This window comes from Staurois parvus, unplaced genomic scaffold (genome assembly GCF_062004578.1).
Source record: "Staurois parvus isolate SC_StPar_1 unplaced genomic scaffold, SC_StPar_1.0 ptg000498l, whole genome shotgun sequence".
Lineage (NCBI taxonomy): Eukaryota > Metazoa > Chordata > Amphibia > Anura > Ranidae > Staurois > Staurois parvus.
In genome coordinates this window covers 9,208,080-9,228,288 of record NW_028318294.1, presented here as the reverse complement: position 1 = coordinate 9,228,288, position 20,209 = coordinate 9,208,080, and the positions used below count along the sequence as shown (strand labels likewise).

Sequence of the window (20,209 nt, the reverse complement as noted above, 5' to 3'; positions counted from 1 at the left end):
TAAAGTTTCAGTACCACAAGCGGTAACCCCGAGCTACACTCGGGAATACCTTGCAGCGCTGCTCCGGGATCTCTTCTGCACTTACCTTGTCCTGCGATGTCCCTCCTGCAGTGTCCCCTGTAATGTCCTCTGGCGGATGCCGGCATCCGCCTTCTGGGTTCCCTCCCCTGCGACGTCGGGATGTACAGGGACGGAACTGGCGGGAAATTTAAAAATGTCAAAAAGTGACATTCACTAAATACACTAAAATCACATAGTATTCCAGTCCTGTATCAAACCATTTCACATACATTTTGTCCCGAGTGCTTTGTCCTGTGCCCTGCCTGCATTGTTACCACCCATTCTGCCTGGAAAATGAGAAACGTCCATGGCGTACAAAAAGCGTCCCTTTGGGTCAAAATCGGTTTTAGACCAGCTAGAGAACAGCGATAGTAAATCAGAACCACTTGCAGAATTGAGTGATAATGATTCGTGGGGGAAATTCCTCATCAGACACTGAAAACGATTTTGCGACTTTGCTCAGCGAACTTGGTGCTATATTTCACATTTCAGTGTTTTTGATTTGATTATATTATTTTATTAAATTTATTATTATTATTATATTATTATTTTTTATGATTATTTATTAAATTATAATTTATGATTTCGTGTTTCAAATTTTATCATACCCGGGATGTTTACTAGACTCTTGTTCGGACAGATTTCAGTGAGTTATTCCTAAAAATTACAGGCCTACAATAAAAAAACTACATATTTCTATGCAAAAAAATGTACCGCTTTGAGCACAGAAATACTGACATCATCAGACAGCTAGGGAGGTTAAAAAAAAAAAAAGTTTTGCCTATAGTTCTACTTTAACCCAATCATCTGAATGTAACATGTCTGCCTGGGGCATTTTGAGAAACACTGTACTCCCTGATTTTATTGTCATATATTGATATTTCAGTCAAAAGGGAAAATAAAAGTTCAGGCACACAGTTGAAGAAACAGAAAAAAATGCAATTGTTTTACCTGCCATAAGATGTGCCCTTCTCTCTATCTGCTTCTAAGGTTTACATAGCTGTCCCTAAGTAAGAGAAATCTTCTCCAAGTGTCAGTTCACACCAGGAATTGCTCAGGAATGCACTCTGCATTCCTTGCAATTCTGTGTAATTAACTGCCATGCTTTCTCACTTTCAAAAGTAAGTGCACTCCTGTTACCTACAAGAGAAGTATGGCCAAACAAGCTTTGGTCATACTTCTCTTTTATAGACAATCTGTCAGCACAGGAAGTCATGAATTGCAATGGCTGACTTTTTTGCAGGTGCACGCTTGCTTCAAGTGAACCTATCATAAGAGAAGTATGGAGGTAACCATTTGGGACTTACGTCTAAACATTGTAGTTGCCTGGATGGGTCTAAATTTTGAATCTCAGGCCTGAACAAGCATTTCATAAAAGAGTGTTAGAATGTCAGAATTTATCTCAACACTTCCTCCCATACAACATTGAAGCGAAAGCACCAGAATAACAGCCAGGGAACTAGCATTATAAAAAGAAGAGGTCAGGGATAGCTGCCTTCACTATTATTTTTTTTGTGGCACCTTTTTAGAACTTGGTGGGGTTGATTTACTAAAACTGGAGAGTGCAAAATCTTGTGCAGCTGTGCGTGGTAGCCAATCAGCTGATTGGTTTCTATGAAGAGCTGCAGAGGAAGATGAGAGAAAGAGCACACAAACCTTGCGCATTACCTCAGTAAATAGTGACTGATTTTATTAATAAGGAAATATAATCACAAAGTGATGGTATAACAGGCATAAGTAACCATAATCCAAACAGGGTTACAGGTAAATCGAAAAAGGGGGGGGGGGTGAAGGCTAACGCGTTTCGAAGGGTGCTCCCTTCTTCACCAGAGCTGGGTTGAGCAGATAGAGACTTCAGTATGGCAGAGTTCCCATGGCAAGGAGATATTCAGCCACTGAGTGTCAGGATTACAGCAGTTCAGCCTTTTTAGCTTCCCCAGCTTCATGTTAGAGCTGCACAACCTCTGATCACCAGCGGATGAACACACAACACGCTGCTTGTCACTAACGCCTGTTTGATCTGAGTCTTTGAGCGCAGGAGATAATGGATCTTTGGTGTCTATGAAGAGCTGTGCCAGATTTTGCACTCTCCAGTTTTAAAAAAATCAACCCCAGTGAGTCTCTCACCCTGTACAAATATATGCATCATACAGTTGTGCTCAAAAGTTTGCATACCCTGGCAGAAATTGTGACATTTTGACATTAATATTGAAAATATGACTGATCATGCCAAAAAAATGCTTTTTTATGTCCTTTTCCATCTTTATAAAGTTCCATTACCTTGTTACGCAGGACTTTTGACAGTTCTTTTCTGATCCCCATTGCTCAGTATCTAGCCTAGTCAGTGCTTCCACGTAAGAGCTAACAAACTCACTGACTATTTATACACTGACACTAATTGCAATTTAAAAAGCCACAGATGTGGGACATTAACCTCTAATTGGCACCTTGTGTGTCTGTACCAAGGTCAAACATTCCAGGGTATGTAAACTTTTGATCAGGGCCATTTGGGTGATTTCTGTTATCATTATGATTTAAAAAGGAGCCAAACAACTATTTGATAATAAATGTATTCATATGATCAGCATCCTTCAATAAAAGAGCATTTTTTGGCATGATCAGTCATATTTTCAATATCAATGCCAAAATGTCACAATTTCTGCCAGGGTATGCAAACTTTTGAGCACAACTGTAGGTGTCCCAGTACCTAATATAGCTGATCACATTTTTTCATGCTGTACATCTAAAGTAGACTATAATTCCCTTTTAAATGCAAACTGTTTTTGATTTATGAGTGCACTTTTCATTATGTACATCCATGTTTGAGGTTTAACCAGTCTGGACATTAAAGTGATACTAAACAATATCCTTATTCTCCAAAAAAAAAAATCTATAAGCATCCACTACTTAATGGTCCTGTAATGTATTTTTCATTAAATCATGTCTTACTGTGTTTTCTGCCTCCTTGTAATGACCTCTGTGATCTCCTGACTTTCTGCTTTTCCCTGTCACTTCCATTTGTTTGGAATGAGCAGTGTATGTCAGTTGCAGTCATGTGAACTGTTCTATGCACACTGCAAATTCCATTGTCCATGGTCCTTAGACCATCTCAGCAGCAGGGGCGGACTGACAACTCATGGGGCCCCTGGTCAATAGGGGATCATGGGGCCCCTGTGTCCTTGCCCAAACTCAAAAAAGCCTATGAAAAAGGTACCAAGGGCATCTCATGGGGCCCCCTGCTGACCCCGGGCCCTCGGGCAGTGCCCGAGTTTCCAAATGGTCAGTCCGCCCCTGCTCAGGAGTGAGCAAGAGAGGTTGGATGCTTTCCTACATACAGTGGGACCATCGAGAACAAATGTAGCAACCCTCTAACTGGAAGATCACAGTAGAAAAAAAAATAATTTGGATATCTGATGGAGGCTGAGAGAAATACCAAGTATAGTACTTTTTGGAGTAAAAAAATACAGTTTGGTGTCATATTATTCAGTAATTGTTAGAAATTCTATATAAAGTCCTATAGAACAGACAGTGCACAGTCCACATGTGCTTTTCTGTTTCACTGCAACCAGAAAACAGGAAACTTTATTTAGTGAAAAGACATAGAGTTTACCATAGGTGCAGCTACAAACGTATAAACAATGCCATCTGCTGGTTAAAGAAAATATCTCTACTGAATACTGATGTAGTTGATGCATAAAATACATGAACACTGTATTCCAATAGTAACTAATTAATGTATAAAGATCAGTCCTAAAGGTTTTGCTTTTCTACAGGAGTTGCTGTGCTGTTATCTTCTTAGATTGCTTAAAACAAAAAAAAAACTTTTCCTAAGGACTCTTTATTCTTTTCCAGCAATCATTAAAACAGCACTACCCAACATGGACCGAGAAGCCAGAGAGGAATATCTTGTGGTCATTCAAGCCAAGGATATGGGCGGTCACATGGGTGGCCTCTCAGGAACAACAACGGTTACTGTCACCCTCACCGACGTCAATGACAATCCCCCAAAGTTTTCAATGAGTAAGTACATTTAAGATTTGTTTAAGAAAATTTTGCATCAGGAATGTAGTGAACCTACCCAATGTAACTTAGCCCCTTGTAGTTGTATTCTCTAGAGTATGTGACAATGCAGTTGGGAGACACTCTGTAACAGGGCTTTTGAACAAGAATCATCACGGCAGTAACTGTGTGTTGTGGTGCTCTGCGCTGATGCGTGTCTATTTTTTGGTTCGTTACTGTGCATTAGCCATCCATTCAAGGTGAATGGGATGACTTAATGCAATGCATTGGGTTGAGTATTAATGAGCATCACATGCAAAAGTTCATCTTACTCAACGGTCTATTTGAAATATTTATTGCTTAAGAGCATCAAATAAAGCCAACACATTTGGGGGAAAAGCCTCCTCCTTCTTCAGGGCTGAAGCAGTATTAGAATCATGAACTGGGTTCCATGGTTTCATGCCGTTAGTTGGAAAGGTGATAGGATTTGACAGTCTTTATCAAGTCCCATTATAGGTCTCCAATTGCACCTCATCTCAGTTCTAATCACATCAACTTTAGAGTTTTTCCTTCAAAATGCACTGGCTTTACCTAATGCCCTTAACCAAGACACATTTCAAATAGACCCTTGAGTGGTATGAACTTGTTTTACTGGACGCTCTTTAATACCCACCCCAGAGTTTGTCATCTGCCGAGCATTCTTTTTGTCAAAATCAGAAAGGCAACATCTCAGGACCAAAACAAGGTCTATCTACACTACACTGTCATTGTGTATTCGCCCCTTTGAAGGAGGACTCACTTCACTATATATCAGGGGCGGACTGACCATTTGGAAACTCGGGCACTGCCCGAGGGCCGGAGTCAGTAGGGGGCCCCATGAGATGCCCCTGGTACCTTTCTCATTGGTTTTTTTGAGTTTGGGCAAGGACACAGGGGCCCCATGATCCCATATTGCCTGGGAGCCCCATGAGTTGTCAGTCCGCCCCTGCTATATATCCACCAGTACCAAGCTTCACCTCTGTTCGTCCAGTGCTATCATACTCACACATTGAACATTTAATACAATGCATGTATATCTAAATTGGAAAATATAAGGTCTGACTTTGATTGATTATTGCAGCAGGAGGAGCTGTAACATTTGGGCAGAGGCTTCCAGACAGGCAGGAACAAAAACAGGAACTAAGGCAGGTTGGCACGACCATTGGAATCTTCCAAGAATAAATGAGCTTTCTGACTACAAGAAAAAACATGATCCCAAATGTAGTGTTGTTTGCATCCTTAATTCGAAGAAAAAAACATTATGAGTTGTGACTGATTTCTCAAGTGCTTTATGGTGGTGAAGTACCAGTCACACCCATAATAATGTGTCCTCAGAACTGCAGAGGAAGAAAGAAGCATGTCCGACCAGGTTTGTTACTGAGCGCTGATTACTAAGAGCACTGGGATTAACTTGGTTGCCTATTGGGCTGTGCAGCAATATTTAGACACCCCGCCGTAATGGCTGAAAAAACCCCATCAAAATACAACTATGAAAATAGAAAAAAATAATAATAATATTGGTATCACCAAGCAGTCCAATGATCATATAAATGAGTAAAGGTCACATGGCTTTGCAGTTGTTTACATCTTATAACTATGTGTACTTTGTCCCAATTTCTATTCATCATGTCCCTTATGTCTCTCTACTAAACTCTCTTGCTGGCTGCACACAATTATTTTTCAGTTGCAAAAACAACCAAAGGATCTTACCACTAAGGCCTCATGTACACAGGCAATTTAATTTAGCAAAAGCTGTCAGCAAAATTCTGCATACGAAATGATTCATAGTGCATCTCAACTTGTTATGAGCTGAGATGTGTCCAAGTAGCTTGTATGGGCTCACTTTGTTTATTACATCTCCTCCAGCCCTGAATGACTTGAATGAGTCAGCCATTAGGCAGAATGGAGCAGCATGGCCAAAGAATGACCGCAGCTAGCACTCATAAATAGCTGAAGGCCAAGGTTATTCTGTATCTGTGTTTCTGCTGCTGAATAATAAATTAATCATTTGAGTCATTTAGGGCTGGGGGAGATGTAAACATTAACAATATGTAGGCATAGGAAAAGCTTCAGGCTTCAGTAATTTGTTCACAAGGCCTCTCTGTGTCTGGGATGCCGCCGCTGACTGTGCGTGGCTTGTGTTTACGTCTCCTCCTGGCTCCAAATTTAATAGACAGTGACAGAGGTACATATGGCTAAGTCCAAACAACCTCAAAACAGATATATAAGCAGGGGGTGCAGCGCTGTGGAATCATAAATAATGCATAAAACATAAATGAATAAAATGCTATGAATACGTGCAGTGGCACGAAATGCGTCAGAGGGGAGCTACAGAGCAGTGACGTCACGCCGCCGCCGTTACCACGTGGGTCCCGGTGGCCACCTTGGATTATCTGGTCAGTAACTGTTTTTTTACTCCCATGCTTGCTGGATGGAATAAATTATTATTATCAAGCAGTATCACGCTATTGGGCCTCCTTTCTTTCTGGGGCTCCTTGTGAGCTTCCTACCACCTACAGAATCAAGTCTAAGGAGGACAGAGCCATGCTTGATAACTGAGTGAGCAGAGCACGGGAATAGACCAGACCACATTCCAGAGGGATTCCTGGATTCAAACCTTAAGAGGGGTTATCTCTTACATGCGCATATTGATTGCGCATCTGGTGAGTGCACAGTCTTTTATCAGTTTGGATATCACCACTTTTTGAATTCATCATAGAGATCTTTATGATCCTCTCAGCACTCAACCCACTGGGGTATTGTGGACTGGGCACTCACTACTATTACTGATTAGTCACGACGCAGCGACAGGAATAACTTATGTGTGGACTTCACCCTTTGCACTTTATTGTGTTTTGCACCATAGTGTGTTATGTACAATAATTTATGCACACTGAGACACTTGTTTTTAAAGCAATTTTAGCATTTTATTCATTTATGTTTTATGCATTATTTATGATTCCACAGCGCTGCACCCCCTGCACATTTACATGTATACTGTATACAATACAGACAGTTCTGGTTTACGCAGCCAAACCCTACAGACTAAGTTGCAGCAGTGGTAATGGGCGCATAGCAAAAAATACTGCTGAGTTCAGATCAGTAAAACTATTTGCCGTATGGATCTAAATGCAGTGTATTTTTACACCCATGTGCATGAATACTACAACTTTAGATCTTTTCACAGTATTGATAAATTGGTTAGTTGAATTCATTGGTCGATTTTGTAAATGGTACAGCTCTGAGTTATTCCAACTACAAAAACAATTATTCAGTACTCAATAAGTAAATACATAAATAACAATCATACCAATGTTATAAAGATCTCAATAGTGATCACATAGTATACAGTATAAGACAATAGTGAACTTATAAAAAAAGAAATTAAATAAAAAAATAATCAAAATGTGCATAAATTAAAACACATGTGACTTTAAATCCAACAATATCCAAATGTGTGCTCAAAAAGTCCCAATGCAACATTAAAGTTCCAGTGCTGTAGTGATACAAATGATTCCAGTATGAACCAATTGTCACAACGCACACCCTTCCACTGGGAAGTATTCTATCATGCCCACACATAGGTAAAAGGCTTACCAAAGCCTCAGGACTCCCTAAAAAGGAGTGGTCATGCTAAGCATGTGCATGCAAAACGACTGGATCAGCTCCTGTCCAGAGCCCAGGATGTTAGCCAGTCCTACTCCAAGATGTTACCAGGATGCATATATAAAGACAAATAAGCCCACAATAGTGTAAAACCCTTTAAACATGTTTATTAAAAATCATTAAACTACTCATATAAAATCAATGATCCCAGCTAGCATCCAGCATAGATCAGCAAAGTCTGTCAGGCGTGATGAGGTCACTGTGTTTTGGCCATGCCCCATTTTTGTAAATTTATTCAGGCTGAATGTGGCTGAAAATGCTTTAAAATTGTTGTGTGTGTGGCCAGAATTAGTGTTACCATCCAAATAACATGCCTCACACCAAAGGCATCGCTCCCTGTTGTGGGTGAAACATGTTGGTGGCATGGCTTTGGGTGGGAAAAAGCTGTGTGCTGTCTTGCAGTAAACCTTGGCTGGAGTTGTACATCTTTGGTGTCAGTCCATTATTTTTGTGGTGGACTACTGTGGAGAAAGAGGGGAGTCCAGGGCCTTGGTACCCGGCTTTAGATGCCGCAGGAACCACATTTTTTACCACACCATCTTATCTACATGGTTATGCCTATAAATCAGTGTAATATTACTGCCCCTAACTACCTCACCGACCTGATTCCCAGGTACCACCCTACCCGTACCCTTCGCTCTTCACAGGACCTCCTTCTATCTTGCTCCCTGGTCTCCTCCTCCCACGCACGACTGCAAGACTTCTCCAGGTCCTCCCCCATCCTCTGGAACTCACTACCCCAATCCATCAGACTGTCACCTTCCCTCCTCACCTTCAGGCGCTCCCTGAAAACCCACCTCTTCAGGGAAGCCTACCCCACCCTCACCTAACAGCCGCTGCCCTTCCCTCCTCCTACCACTCCATCCCCCACAGCCGTTTCCTCCTGTGCCTCTACCCCCTCCCTCCTAGATTGTAAGCTCGAAAGAGTAGGGCCCTCTTACCCCTTGTGTACTGTTTGATGTTACTGTTCTGTTTCATGTATTTTCCCCCCTCTATTGTACAGCGCTGAGCAAACCCTTTGGCGCTATATAAACTCAATAAATAAATAAATAAAATATTATTATTATTATTATTATACAGGACTTATATAGTGCCGACAGTTTGCTCAGCGCTTTACATTATGGAGGGAGACAATACAGTAACAATACAGTTCAATACAACAGGGATTAGAGGGCCCTGCTCCTTGGAGCTTACAATCTAGGAGGGAGGGGATAGTGGTACAAGAGGTAATTAGCTGTGGAGGATGGAGTGGTTGGGACAGTAGGGGATTCCAGTAGTTAGCCTTGGTCAGGGCAGGCTTCCCTGAAGAGATGAGTTTCAGAGTGCACCTAAAAGTGAGCAGGGTAGGCGATAGCCTGATAGCTTGAGGTAGGGAGTTCCAGAGAATGGGTGAAGCCCTTGAGAAATCCTGGAGACGAGCATGGGAGGAGGAGACAAGGGAGCTAGAGAGTAGGAGGTCTTGCGAGGAGCGGAGAGTACGGTTTGGGTGGTATTTAGAGACAAGGTCGGCGATGTAATTAGGGGCAGTGCTATGAACGGCTTTGTATGTCATAGTGTTTTGAATTTTATCCGTTGGGCAATTGGAAGCCAGTGGAGGGATTGGCAGAGAGGGGTGGCAGATACAGAGTGGTTAGTAAGGTGAATGAGTCTGGCAGCAGCATTCATGATGGACTGGAGTGGGGATAGCCTGCGATGAATTAAGCCAATGAGGAGGGAGTTACAGTAGTCAAGGCGAGATATAATAAGGGAGTGAATGAGTTGCTTAGTGGTTTCCGAGGTTAGGAACGGTCTTATCTTGGAGATTTTGCGGAGGTGAAGTCTACATGAGTTTGTCAGTGATTGGACCTGGGGCTGAAAGGACAGATTTGGAGTCTAGAATTACACCTAGTACCCTGGCGTGAGGGGTGGGATTGATGGTAGTGTTGTTGATCTTGATGGAGAAGTCAGGGGGGGCACGGGCTGGGGGGAATACTAGAAGCTCAGTTTTGGAAAGGTTGAGTTTGAGGAAGTGGAGTGACATCCAGTCCGATATGTCACTTAGTAGGCTGGTGATGCGATCGCAGACTGAGGGGGCGAGGGGTAGAGAGATAGACATCGCCCAATATCGCCTGTTTTTGAAAATGAAAAACAGCTGCACATTGCATGGGTTTCTGGCACATATTACTGTGATTTTTTTCTTTCATTCAGTTTGAGAAAACAGTAAAAGCGCACAACCCCATTTTTTCCTTTAACTAAATTCATTTATTGGGAACACACAACTTAGCTACTCCAGTATTATAGATGAGCAGATCTAGAGTTCTGTGGTCATATTACATCTTTGATATTTCCACTTCAGTTCCATTTTAAATATGCATTATCTTGGAAAACAAAGGATACAGTCATTTTAAATGTTACTTTGGGGTAAGATAACAGCTGCAGGGTCTGCGGAAATAATCCCTTGTACAACAAATATTAACATACTCAAGAAGGAAATCATTACCATATCTGAAGCGTTCAGGCCTTTTACCTTCTAATTCAAAGAGGTGGATTTTTTTTTATGCTAAATAACAAAAAAAACCACTAGATATCAAAAATCATTTTCAACTCCTGGTTCAAGGTGAATTTGGTATGCTCGGAAGAGTGTTTGAGGTCGATCAGTTGTATTCATTTTCTGAGTCTTATTTTCTGATAATTCAAAGAGTTTTGCTTCACTGCATCAAAATCAGATGCTACGTCTACAGATTTTTTGCCTAGGAAAAATGTCAAAGCTCACTGTACGTGGGTATTGGACAGCCACACAGTTCACACCTAAAGGTCCACTTTTATTCTGAACAATGATACAGTATATGATGAAACACTAGGGAGATTTCCTTGTCAGTTATGTTCAGCAAGTAAAGACTCTGCAAAAAAAAAAAAATATATATATATCTTGTATGTATTCTTCATGTGTTTATGTTGCCTCTGATCTCTTCCACATGTTGATCAGATAAACTGTAAAGAGAGATGTTAGGCTTAATTTACACTTGTAGTTGGGGGGTGGCAAAAAGAGGCCACATTTTTACGGCTCCACCAATTTACCCTCTTCTAAGCTGTAAAGGCAGCTGTACAGTGGTATAAACATGCCACGGCCATGATGCTTTGCATTGCAGCATGATGAAACTTCTCTCCTCCATGACATTCATCAGGCAATACCGCTTGCTGAAAGTGACCCATTCAAGTGGATGGAGCCTTGCCGCAACCACCCCACAACAGCATGCAATATGGTGCTGTGGGCTTTTAGAAGTTGAAACAGGCGGTGAGGAGGGCAATGCTATTGTAAATGAGCCCTAACTTTGCCTTGTCAAGTGTCTACACACAACCCACCCTTCAGGTATGGATACTTACCCAGCCATACTGCCTTACTGCCTCCCTCCTGCAGCTTTCCTGCCTGTATAATGTAGGTTGATTGAGAGACAATTAGTTGATTTCTTCATTCACACTAACCAGCGTTGTTGGAGGAATCTTTGCTGCCGGCGTGTAATGTATTCATGCAGTTGCAGCAATAGCAGCTTCCTAAATACCTGAACAGTGATTACATCTGATAGGATCCAGTCACTGTTCTGCCAATAATTTTCTACCTGGCTCAGTCTAATTTTAAATAGATTTTTGTTGAGCTGGGTGGTGCCAACAGGGACCTCAGAAGATTAAATTTCAGCTGATTCAGCAGGAACCAATTCAAATTTGAGTGGTATATGGCCAGTGTAAAGTAGCACTCCAGTCAAATCTTACCTAAATCTAATCCCACCCAATTCTAAGCCTATTCTAACTACTGTATGAAAGGAAATATGTCTATACCCTCTTGTCGTCCGCCTGCTGTTTATAAACGGCAGGGCGGCGGCAGTCCAGGGGCGGGTTGCCGTTCATAAACGGCACCCGCCTTTTCTAGCTGTGCGCGTTCCCTGGGAGCGCGCACCACCACGATCCGGTGCCCGCTGTGTCCTCCGGACACAGTGAAACACGGATCGTCTGACGGGACCTCTGTACGAGGTCCCGATCATGTGATCACTGATTGGCGAATCAGTGATTACATGCAAAGTAGTAAGCAAGATGTCACTTGTGACATCATTGCTTACTACGTGTGAAATCTGTGAATGATCACAGAGGTCACATGGTACAAGGCTACTCACAACAGCTTTGTACCATGTGACAAGCTGTGACCAATCACAGCTCACTCAGTACTTCTCAATGACTGCAAGAATGCAGACAGAGAGAAAGAGAAATGATTGCTTTACATCCTATATGTGTAAAAAAAAAAAAAAAAATCTTCATCACCCCCCACAAGTAGTACAGTGTAACCATGGTGGCACTGTACTGCTAGGGTGACAGTATGTAAAAAAATAAATAAAAATAAAAAATAATAATATAAAAAAAAAAATAAAAATTTAAAAAAAAATGTTTAAAAATTATAATTTTTGGTTATAAACTAATTTGGATTTTTTTTTTTACTAAAAAAAAACAAAATAAATTTTGGCCAAGATTTATGATGAAATATTATTTATTTGCAAAATTTAAAAAAAAAAAAAACACTTTTTTTCCAAATTTTTGGACATTTCATTTACATAGTAAAAAAAATAAAAATCCCAGCGGTGAATAAATACCACCAAAATAAAGCTTTATCTGTCTCAAAAAAATGGTAAAAAATTCATATGGGTGCAGTATTGCATGACCGCGCAATTGTCATTCAAAGTGTGATAGCGCTGAAAGCTGAAAATTGCCCTGGACAGGAAGGGGGTAAAAGTGTCCGGACAGGAAGTGGATACTTACCCATGGTTAGGGCATGCCGCTTCGCTCCGGTGTGTTGACACACAGAGCGCATCTCGGTATCACCCCCACTCTCTCCTCACTGGCTGTGATTGACTTCGGCAGAAACCAATAGCTCCCACTGCTGCCTATCTGTCCAATGAAAAGGGAGAGACGCTGCTTTTGTGCACATCATTGGATTAAAATTGCGCTTGGGAAAGTATTTAGGGGGACCTTGGGGAGGGAGGGGGGGGGGCTGCACATAAAAAGTTTTTTTACCTTAATGCATTAGAATGCATTAAAGTAAAAACAACTTGTACCTTTAAAACCAATTTAAACAAAGGGCTCCATTCTTCTGCATAGAAGAGCAGATAAATCATTGTCCAGGGTAACACTGTGAGAGGTAATAGACACCTAAATTACCTAAATAATTATTAAAGAATTAAATAAATGAATAATAAATGATGCCACATCATGAACAAATACATTTGATGTCTGCTTGAATTAAATAATAATATTAATAATAGTCATCATCATCACCAATGGTCATCAATGGTCATCAATGGTCATCAATGGTCATCATTCATGATCATAATACATCTGTCTTCCCTATCATCGGTGCTAGGTATGAATTATTATGCATCAGCATGGAGACATTGATAGTAATAAAAATAGAAAGTTTAGATATGCCTTTGAAATTATGTTGACTTGTATTGATATACGGTATGTGAACTTGCTGGTTTACTCTGTAAAAGCCCACGAGGGCTAATCATTGTCATTTTAGGCCAAGCTGTCTGTGAATTTCCAGTTCACATTATCTCTTGCCAGAAAAGCATAAAGTATATAGATAATTTGATATCATGGGAAGGAGGAGCAAGGGGATTAAACACAAAGTACATTGTGTACTGTTCACATATATATCAGGATTATTTTGCACAATGGGTAAATCACGGCTTATATACAAATGAGGGGAAAAAAAAGAAACAAAACAAGTTTCTATCTTGTAAACTAATGATCTCTAGTTCAAAATCTATTCTACCCGCCAGGGCTCCAATCTCTGTCTTGCTGGGCCAGGTTAAAATGGTTGTACTTCCAGCCGGGAATATCTTCAATATTTTGCACTTACATTCAGTGCGCAAAAGAAAATAATGAGGATTGATTTTACAGAGGCGAATGTATATTCTAATGCGATGCATGCCTTTAAGCAACATAAATTCTTTTCATATGAATATTGCTTTCTGTATTCTGGCAGTGGAGTCTCCGGCCCGAAGAGATTGTTTGAAAACACCAGGACACACTATTTAGCCTTAAAATAACTGGCTGAAAATAACTTATTTGTAACATTTCAGCGCACATAGTTTTTTTTTTTTTTTTTAAATAGATGTGTTTATTTTAGTATTTTGTTTATTTATTGGCATGCTAGACAGTCAGCTGTGTAACCGCATTTGAGAAATTAAAGAATATACATTTATGAATGTATTGCCTCATATTTATTCTCCCATCTCCAGGCAAGGTGTAAACCCCTTTACACCCCACCCTAGTGCCACCCTACTTACCTATTAAGTATATTTTTAAAATACATGTATACACTCACCGGCCACTTTATTAGGTACACCTTGCTAGCGCCAAGAAAATCTCCATCCAGGGGTGGACTGACCATTTGGAAACTTGGGCACTGCCCGAGGGCCCGGGGTCAGTAGGGGGCCCCATGAGATGCCCCTGGTACCTTTTTCATAGGCTTTTTTGAGTTTGGGCAAGGAAACAGGGGCCCCATGATCCCGTATTGCCTGGGGGCCCCATGAGTTGTCAGTCTGCCCCCTGTCTCCATCACACCATTACACCACCACCAGCCTGTGCCTTTTTTTAGTATTTTGTTAATTTATTGACATGCTAGATGATCAACTGTGTAACCATATTTGAAAAATTAAATAATATACAACAATAAATGTACTGCCACATATTTCTTCTTAATGCCCATCTCCAGGCCAAATTTAATCTTCTCCCTATCCTATCCTTCTGCCCCCTCTTCACCCATTAAGCATTTTTTTAAATGCCTTTAGTAAAAGATTTTTACCATGAAATCCCCTCTTCCCTTTCAGGATCAAGGGGCTGGTTATCCAGTGCTTCAGATGTGACCATGTCAGGCGGTCCTCTTGCACTCAGCATTGCATTCTGTTTTCTGGGTCCTGAACAGGGGTGGACTGACCATTTGGAAACTTGGGCACTGCCCGAGGGCCCGGGGTCAGTAGGGGGCCCCATAAGATGCCCCTAGTACCTTTTTCATAGGCTTTTTTGAGTTTGGGCAAGGAGACAGGGGTCCCATGATCCCCTATTGCCCGGGGGCCCCATGAGTCATCAGTCCGCCCCTGGTCCTGAAAGGACCCTGCTGATGAACAGCCAATAGGAAGTGCCCATGATACACAGACCCTCCATCTGTTCAGGGCAGGTTTGGGACCTGAATATCATGTGACTATGGATTTACATAAGTAAAAGGGGCATTATTTTGTACAGTTAGCCCCTTCTTATACATTCTGTCATCCCTTTAACTGGGCCTGCATGGCTGGAATGTCTGCCTAGTTTTATGACCACTTCATTTGAATGTCAGAGTTGTCACATGATCGAGATCCAGTCTTGCTGGTTCCAGATCATCAGTACAGACTGAGAACTGTGCAGTAGGTAAGCTTTGAAATAAATATGTTAGGTAGGTGGCAAAAGGTTAAAGGTGAAGGGTGAGGTGTGTGTTTTGGCAGCAGCCTAGAGAGGAGCTTTATACATAAACTTTAGCAAACAGCTAAATGCACAGCTGAAACACACAAAAAAATTGCTATCGTGCTCAGCCAGTCCTATGATCCAGGCATTCCTGCCAGACAGCATGGCAAGGTCCCTGATCTCCAGTGCAGAGAAGCTAAACTCACAGCAAAAATATAAATAAAAACTCTTACATAATATAATAACTTGAATTTTATTGCAAACACACACAATATAATATCCAATGTTTTGGTCCAATATAAAAGATGAGGCAGCGTGCACACTCTGGGCCATGTTTGCATTTGCAGGTGTGTGCATGTAGGGGAGTTATGTTTAATTTGTTTGTTTTTTAATACTTTAATACTTTTTTATTTATTTAACTTTATTGATATCACAAGGTATTAACAATCCCCCCCATGTGATAGCATTGGGCAGGTGACAGCTACTTTTTATGGAGACATTGGTGATCTAATAGACCACAATGTCTCCCCTACCCTCCGCAACATGTAACCATGTAGTTTCATGCTTCTTTTGCTGATACAGCTAGATAGTGAAGGTTCTGAAGGTAGAAATGACAAAATCATTGTCACTTCCAGTTTCATTCCAGAGGAGATTGAAGACTGGATGTTCTTTTGTCTCCTGCCAAACTCCATGTTAAAGGCCCAATAATGTGGTTCCAGACTCCCGGTAAGAGCGTCAGAACCCAGGAATCATATGGGAGGGTGACCGCACCATCCACATCTTAAAAGTGATCACAGTCACTTTCACTTTACAGCTGGGAAGTGGGGCAAGAAACAGAGCTGAGCTTATTTTTAACCCTTCTCTCCTTAAATGTACATAGTGTGCCCAAACATCTAAACCATTTTAGATCCTGTGTCGAACTATATCTCTCTCCATATGGGTCTATGGGAACGCAAAATCAGCTGCAGGCAGTTCAAATGCAGGTCATAAGGTGGTCAGCTGTAGGTCAAATGAACCTGGCAACATTTTTTTAATAATTTATGAAGCGGCTCAAACTGATATCTAAAGCAGTTTGCATTTTCCCAAAGGCCCAAAGCCTGTCAACACAGATTTCTGCTATCCTGTGCAAGTCCAGACAACAATGTTAGTTATCAGGCAGGAGAAAGCTCATCCTCCCTGGGAGCCTTATAACCTGACACTGGGCTGCCTTTTCATGTCTGACAGGGAGAGAATACAGTAAAAAAACAGCAGACACACTTATCACTGGGACGTAAGGCTACAATATTGTAACCCCTTAAAAATGGGGATTCAGTTTCCCACAAGTATCCATTGTGACTACACTGATAACGCATACAGGGCTTTTCTTATCATGTTCAGGATTTTTGCTATCCTGTGCAAGTCCAGACAACAATGTTAGTTATCAGCCCTTAGATCAGGCAGGAGAAAGCTCATCCTCCCTGGGAGCCTTATAACCTGACACTGGGCTGCCTTTTCATGTCCGACAGGGAGAGAATACAGTAAAAAAAACAGCAGACACACCTATCACTGGGACATAAGGCTACAATATTGTAACCCCTTAAAAATGGGGATTCAGTTTCCCACAAGTATCCATTGTGACTACACTGATAACGCATACAGGGCTTTTCTTATCATATTCAACCATTTTTATATGCATAAATCAATAAAAAAAATGCAGTGCAGTACTATAAACTCAAATACAGTGCTAATAATATAATGAAAACAAAAATTGTGACAATATGGGCTATATCAAATGTATATCAACACAAACATATAAATACCCATAAAACTGCATATACCAGTGCTAAAATGAATGGTGTATTCAACTACCAAATGAACCGTTCTAAATAGTGAACTGTCCCTTTAAAACTCCAATATCTTCACATGTGCTTGTGCAGTATATCATAAAAAATAGCAGTATGACAAGTGCAATATTGCTCACACAAAGTGGTTATTAGAAAATCCAAGCGGAGTAATATAATTAATCATTACAAAAAAGTTTTATTCGATCACATAGATCATAAGGAGGTTAGACAGAGACATGGTAAACAGGTCATTATAAAATCACTAAGTTAAAAACATTCGGCGTCTCCAGATCTAATAGTTATTCGGCAATCAGGAATCCACATAAGGCAATGAAGTTCCTAACTACTTGATCAAAAGAATTTTCATATTTTCCTACGATATCTGCATAGGGAGATCATTCTTCAAAAAAATGTTTTTGGTAACCACCACAGTGGATAGAATGACTTCCTAAAAATGGAAAAACCAGAAAAGAAAGGATCATAGTAGAGGGAACAAGAAATAGGATATATGCACAAACCATATGCAATAACAAAGTAACCCCATATCAGGTATATATGTTATTCCATTACCTTCTCATAAGCTTGACCATCATTAAAGGATGGATATATGGCCTTCCTGGGTAACCACCCCAGATGGAAATGTATCCACAGTAGTAAGTGATTCTAAAAGTGTATAAATATGAGACATTAATATCAAACAACAAACAAACCTGAATGGGACTAAATAAGGGTAAAAATCTCTGAATATTACCATACAGAAGATCAAGTGCAGTATATCTCCTGTGCATCATGTTCCAAATATATGCAGTTTTATGGGTATTTATATGTTTGTGTTGATATACATTTGATGTAGCGCATATTGTCATGAAGCACAATTTTTGTTTTCAATATATTATTAGCACCGTATTTGATTTTATAGTACTGCATTGCATTTTTTATTGATTTATGGTTTACATGTGGGAACACATTACATGCTAGCTGCAATATGTGTTTTGTAGGAGGTCCATTGCACTGAGGGTTTTCCACACACATTGTTTTATGCAGTTAGCACCATATTCCTTTTCTGAACACCAGCACTATTCTAATCTTGGGAATATTTCTTTAACTCCTTGACGCTGACGGCACATAAATATGTGGCCTCACGGAACTGGGCTTTTTTCCGTGGGGCCGCATATTTGCGTACCTGTTTTTGTGCTGGGAGCGCGCTGCACGGCGCGCTCCCAGCACAGAGACTGCGGTGTCACTGAGAGCCCCGGCCGTGGTGTCACTGAGAGCCCCGGGTCCCGTTCTAACGATCGGGACCCAATACTCCCGATTCCGGGTCACGTGATCGCTGTGATAGCCTCTGATTGGCTATCACGGTGATCAGTCACTGTGCAGCCCGGCCCCCTTGTTTTTTCTCTCTCTATGAATGGAAAAGAGAGATACATTGTATCTCTCTAACTCCTGACATAGAGAGATAAAAAAATGTTTGCAAAAAAAAAAAAAAGATAAATAAATATTTAAAAAAATAAAATAAAAAATAAAGTAAAATACCTAGATCAAGGTTTGATCTAGTTCAGTGCCAGGGTTAGTGTTTGAGTCCAGGTCAGGGTCAAAGCTTAAGGTCAAAGGTCAGGGTCAAATGTCAGGATTTTAAAAAAAAAATTGGTATCAGTGTCAGTTATCGTTAATGTCAGTGTCAGTGTGTTTTAGGTAACAAAAAAAAAAGACAAAAACAAAATGCGTACTATTGTTTCTGGGCTGTACTACGGGTACAAACAACAAATAACATACACATATATGGTATCGCTGCGATAGTCAAGAGCTGGAGAATTTATTTTGGGTTGTTCTTTGGTGGTAGGTTATGGTCGTAACAAGAAACACACAGCTAAATAAAAAAAAATATTTTTTTTTACTATTTTGGGCCAGTTTTCCTTTGATAATAAGAAAAAATTAGGAGCTATCCATTACCATTTACCACCAAATGAAAGCCCAATTTGTCCTGAAAAAAACAAGGTATAATCCACCTGGATGTACAAAGTAGTTGTGGTGATATGTGCGGTTTTACTAACACGTTCTGTCAACGTTGCAGAATTGTGCTTAGGCATTTAGATTTGTTTTACCCTTTGGTGTGAGGGGGTTAAGCAAAATTACAGGGGTCTCCAAATGTTCTTAACAAAGGGCCAGTTCATTGTCCTTCAGAATTTAGGTGGGCTGGTCTTTGGCTTGCTGGAGTAGAATTTGTCTGGTATTAGAGAAAGTATACATTGCCACATTGGGAGGAATAGTGCTCTATTGTTGGCTTCTAGTGGGAGAAATGATACCCCAATGTCAGTTGGCAGAATAGTGTCCCGTATCAATGGGAAGAATAGTGCCCCAATGGTCAAATAAAGGCAGGCAAAGGATATCAGGGAACTGGAGAAGGGCAACCAAACTGATACGAGGCATGGAGGAGCTCAGCTATGAGGAAACATTAGAGGAACTGAATTTATTCTCTCTTTAGAAGAGGATGTTGAGTGGGGAATATGATCAACATGTATAAATACATAAGTGCAGGGGCGGACTGACCATTTGTAAACTCGGGCACTGCCCGAGGGCCTGGGGTCAGTAGGGGGCCCCATGAGATGCCCCTGGTACCTTTTTCATAGGCTTTTTTGAGTTTGGGCAAGGACACAGCGGCCCCATGATCCCCTATTGCCCGGGGGCCCCATGAGTTGTCAGTCCGCCCCTGCATAAGTGGTCCATATAGTGAACTCGGTGTAGAGTTATTCACCTAGAGGTCATAACAGAGGACAAGGGGGCAATCTTTACGTATGGAAGAAAAAAGATTTAAACTTCAAATACGGAAAGGCTTCTTCTCAGTTTGAGCTGTGAAACTGAAATAGACTCCCTCGAGAGCTGGCTCTTATCAACTCAATAGATTGTTTTAAAAAAAAGACCTGGATTCCTTCCTAAATGCATATATTATAATAATATTTAAAGGTATAATTGACCCAGGGAATATCCGATTGCCTCTTGGAGGATCAGGAAGGAATGTTTTTTCCCCTGCAGGATCAAATTGGACCATTCTTGATTGGGATTTTTTGTCTTCCTCTAGATCAACCATGGGTATGGGATAGTGCATATGGAGATTTTCCATTTTTGTATGTTTTTTATTTCTGTTTTGGTTGACC

The 20,209-nt window shown here is 40.8% G+C and overlaps 1 protein-coding gene across 3 annotated transcripts in view; it reads left to right on the top strand.

Annotated features, from left to right (window-relative positions):
* Positions 1-20,209, top strand: part of CDH8 (cadherin 8) — a 632,421-nt gene that overhangs the window by 412,846 nt on the left and 199,366 nt on the right. For all 3 annotated transcript variants that reach the window (XM_089689822.1, XM_089689824.1, XM_089689823.1), the window contains exon 5: positions 3,913-4,080. In XM_089689822.1, coding sequence (XP_089545948.1) covers positions 3,913-4,080 — 168 coding nt within the window. The remainder of the gene's footprint in view (positions 1-3,912; positions 4,081-20,209) is intronic.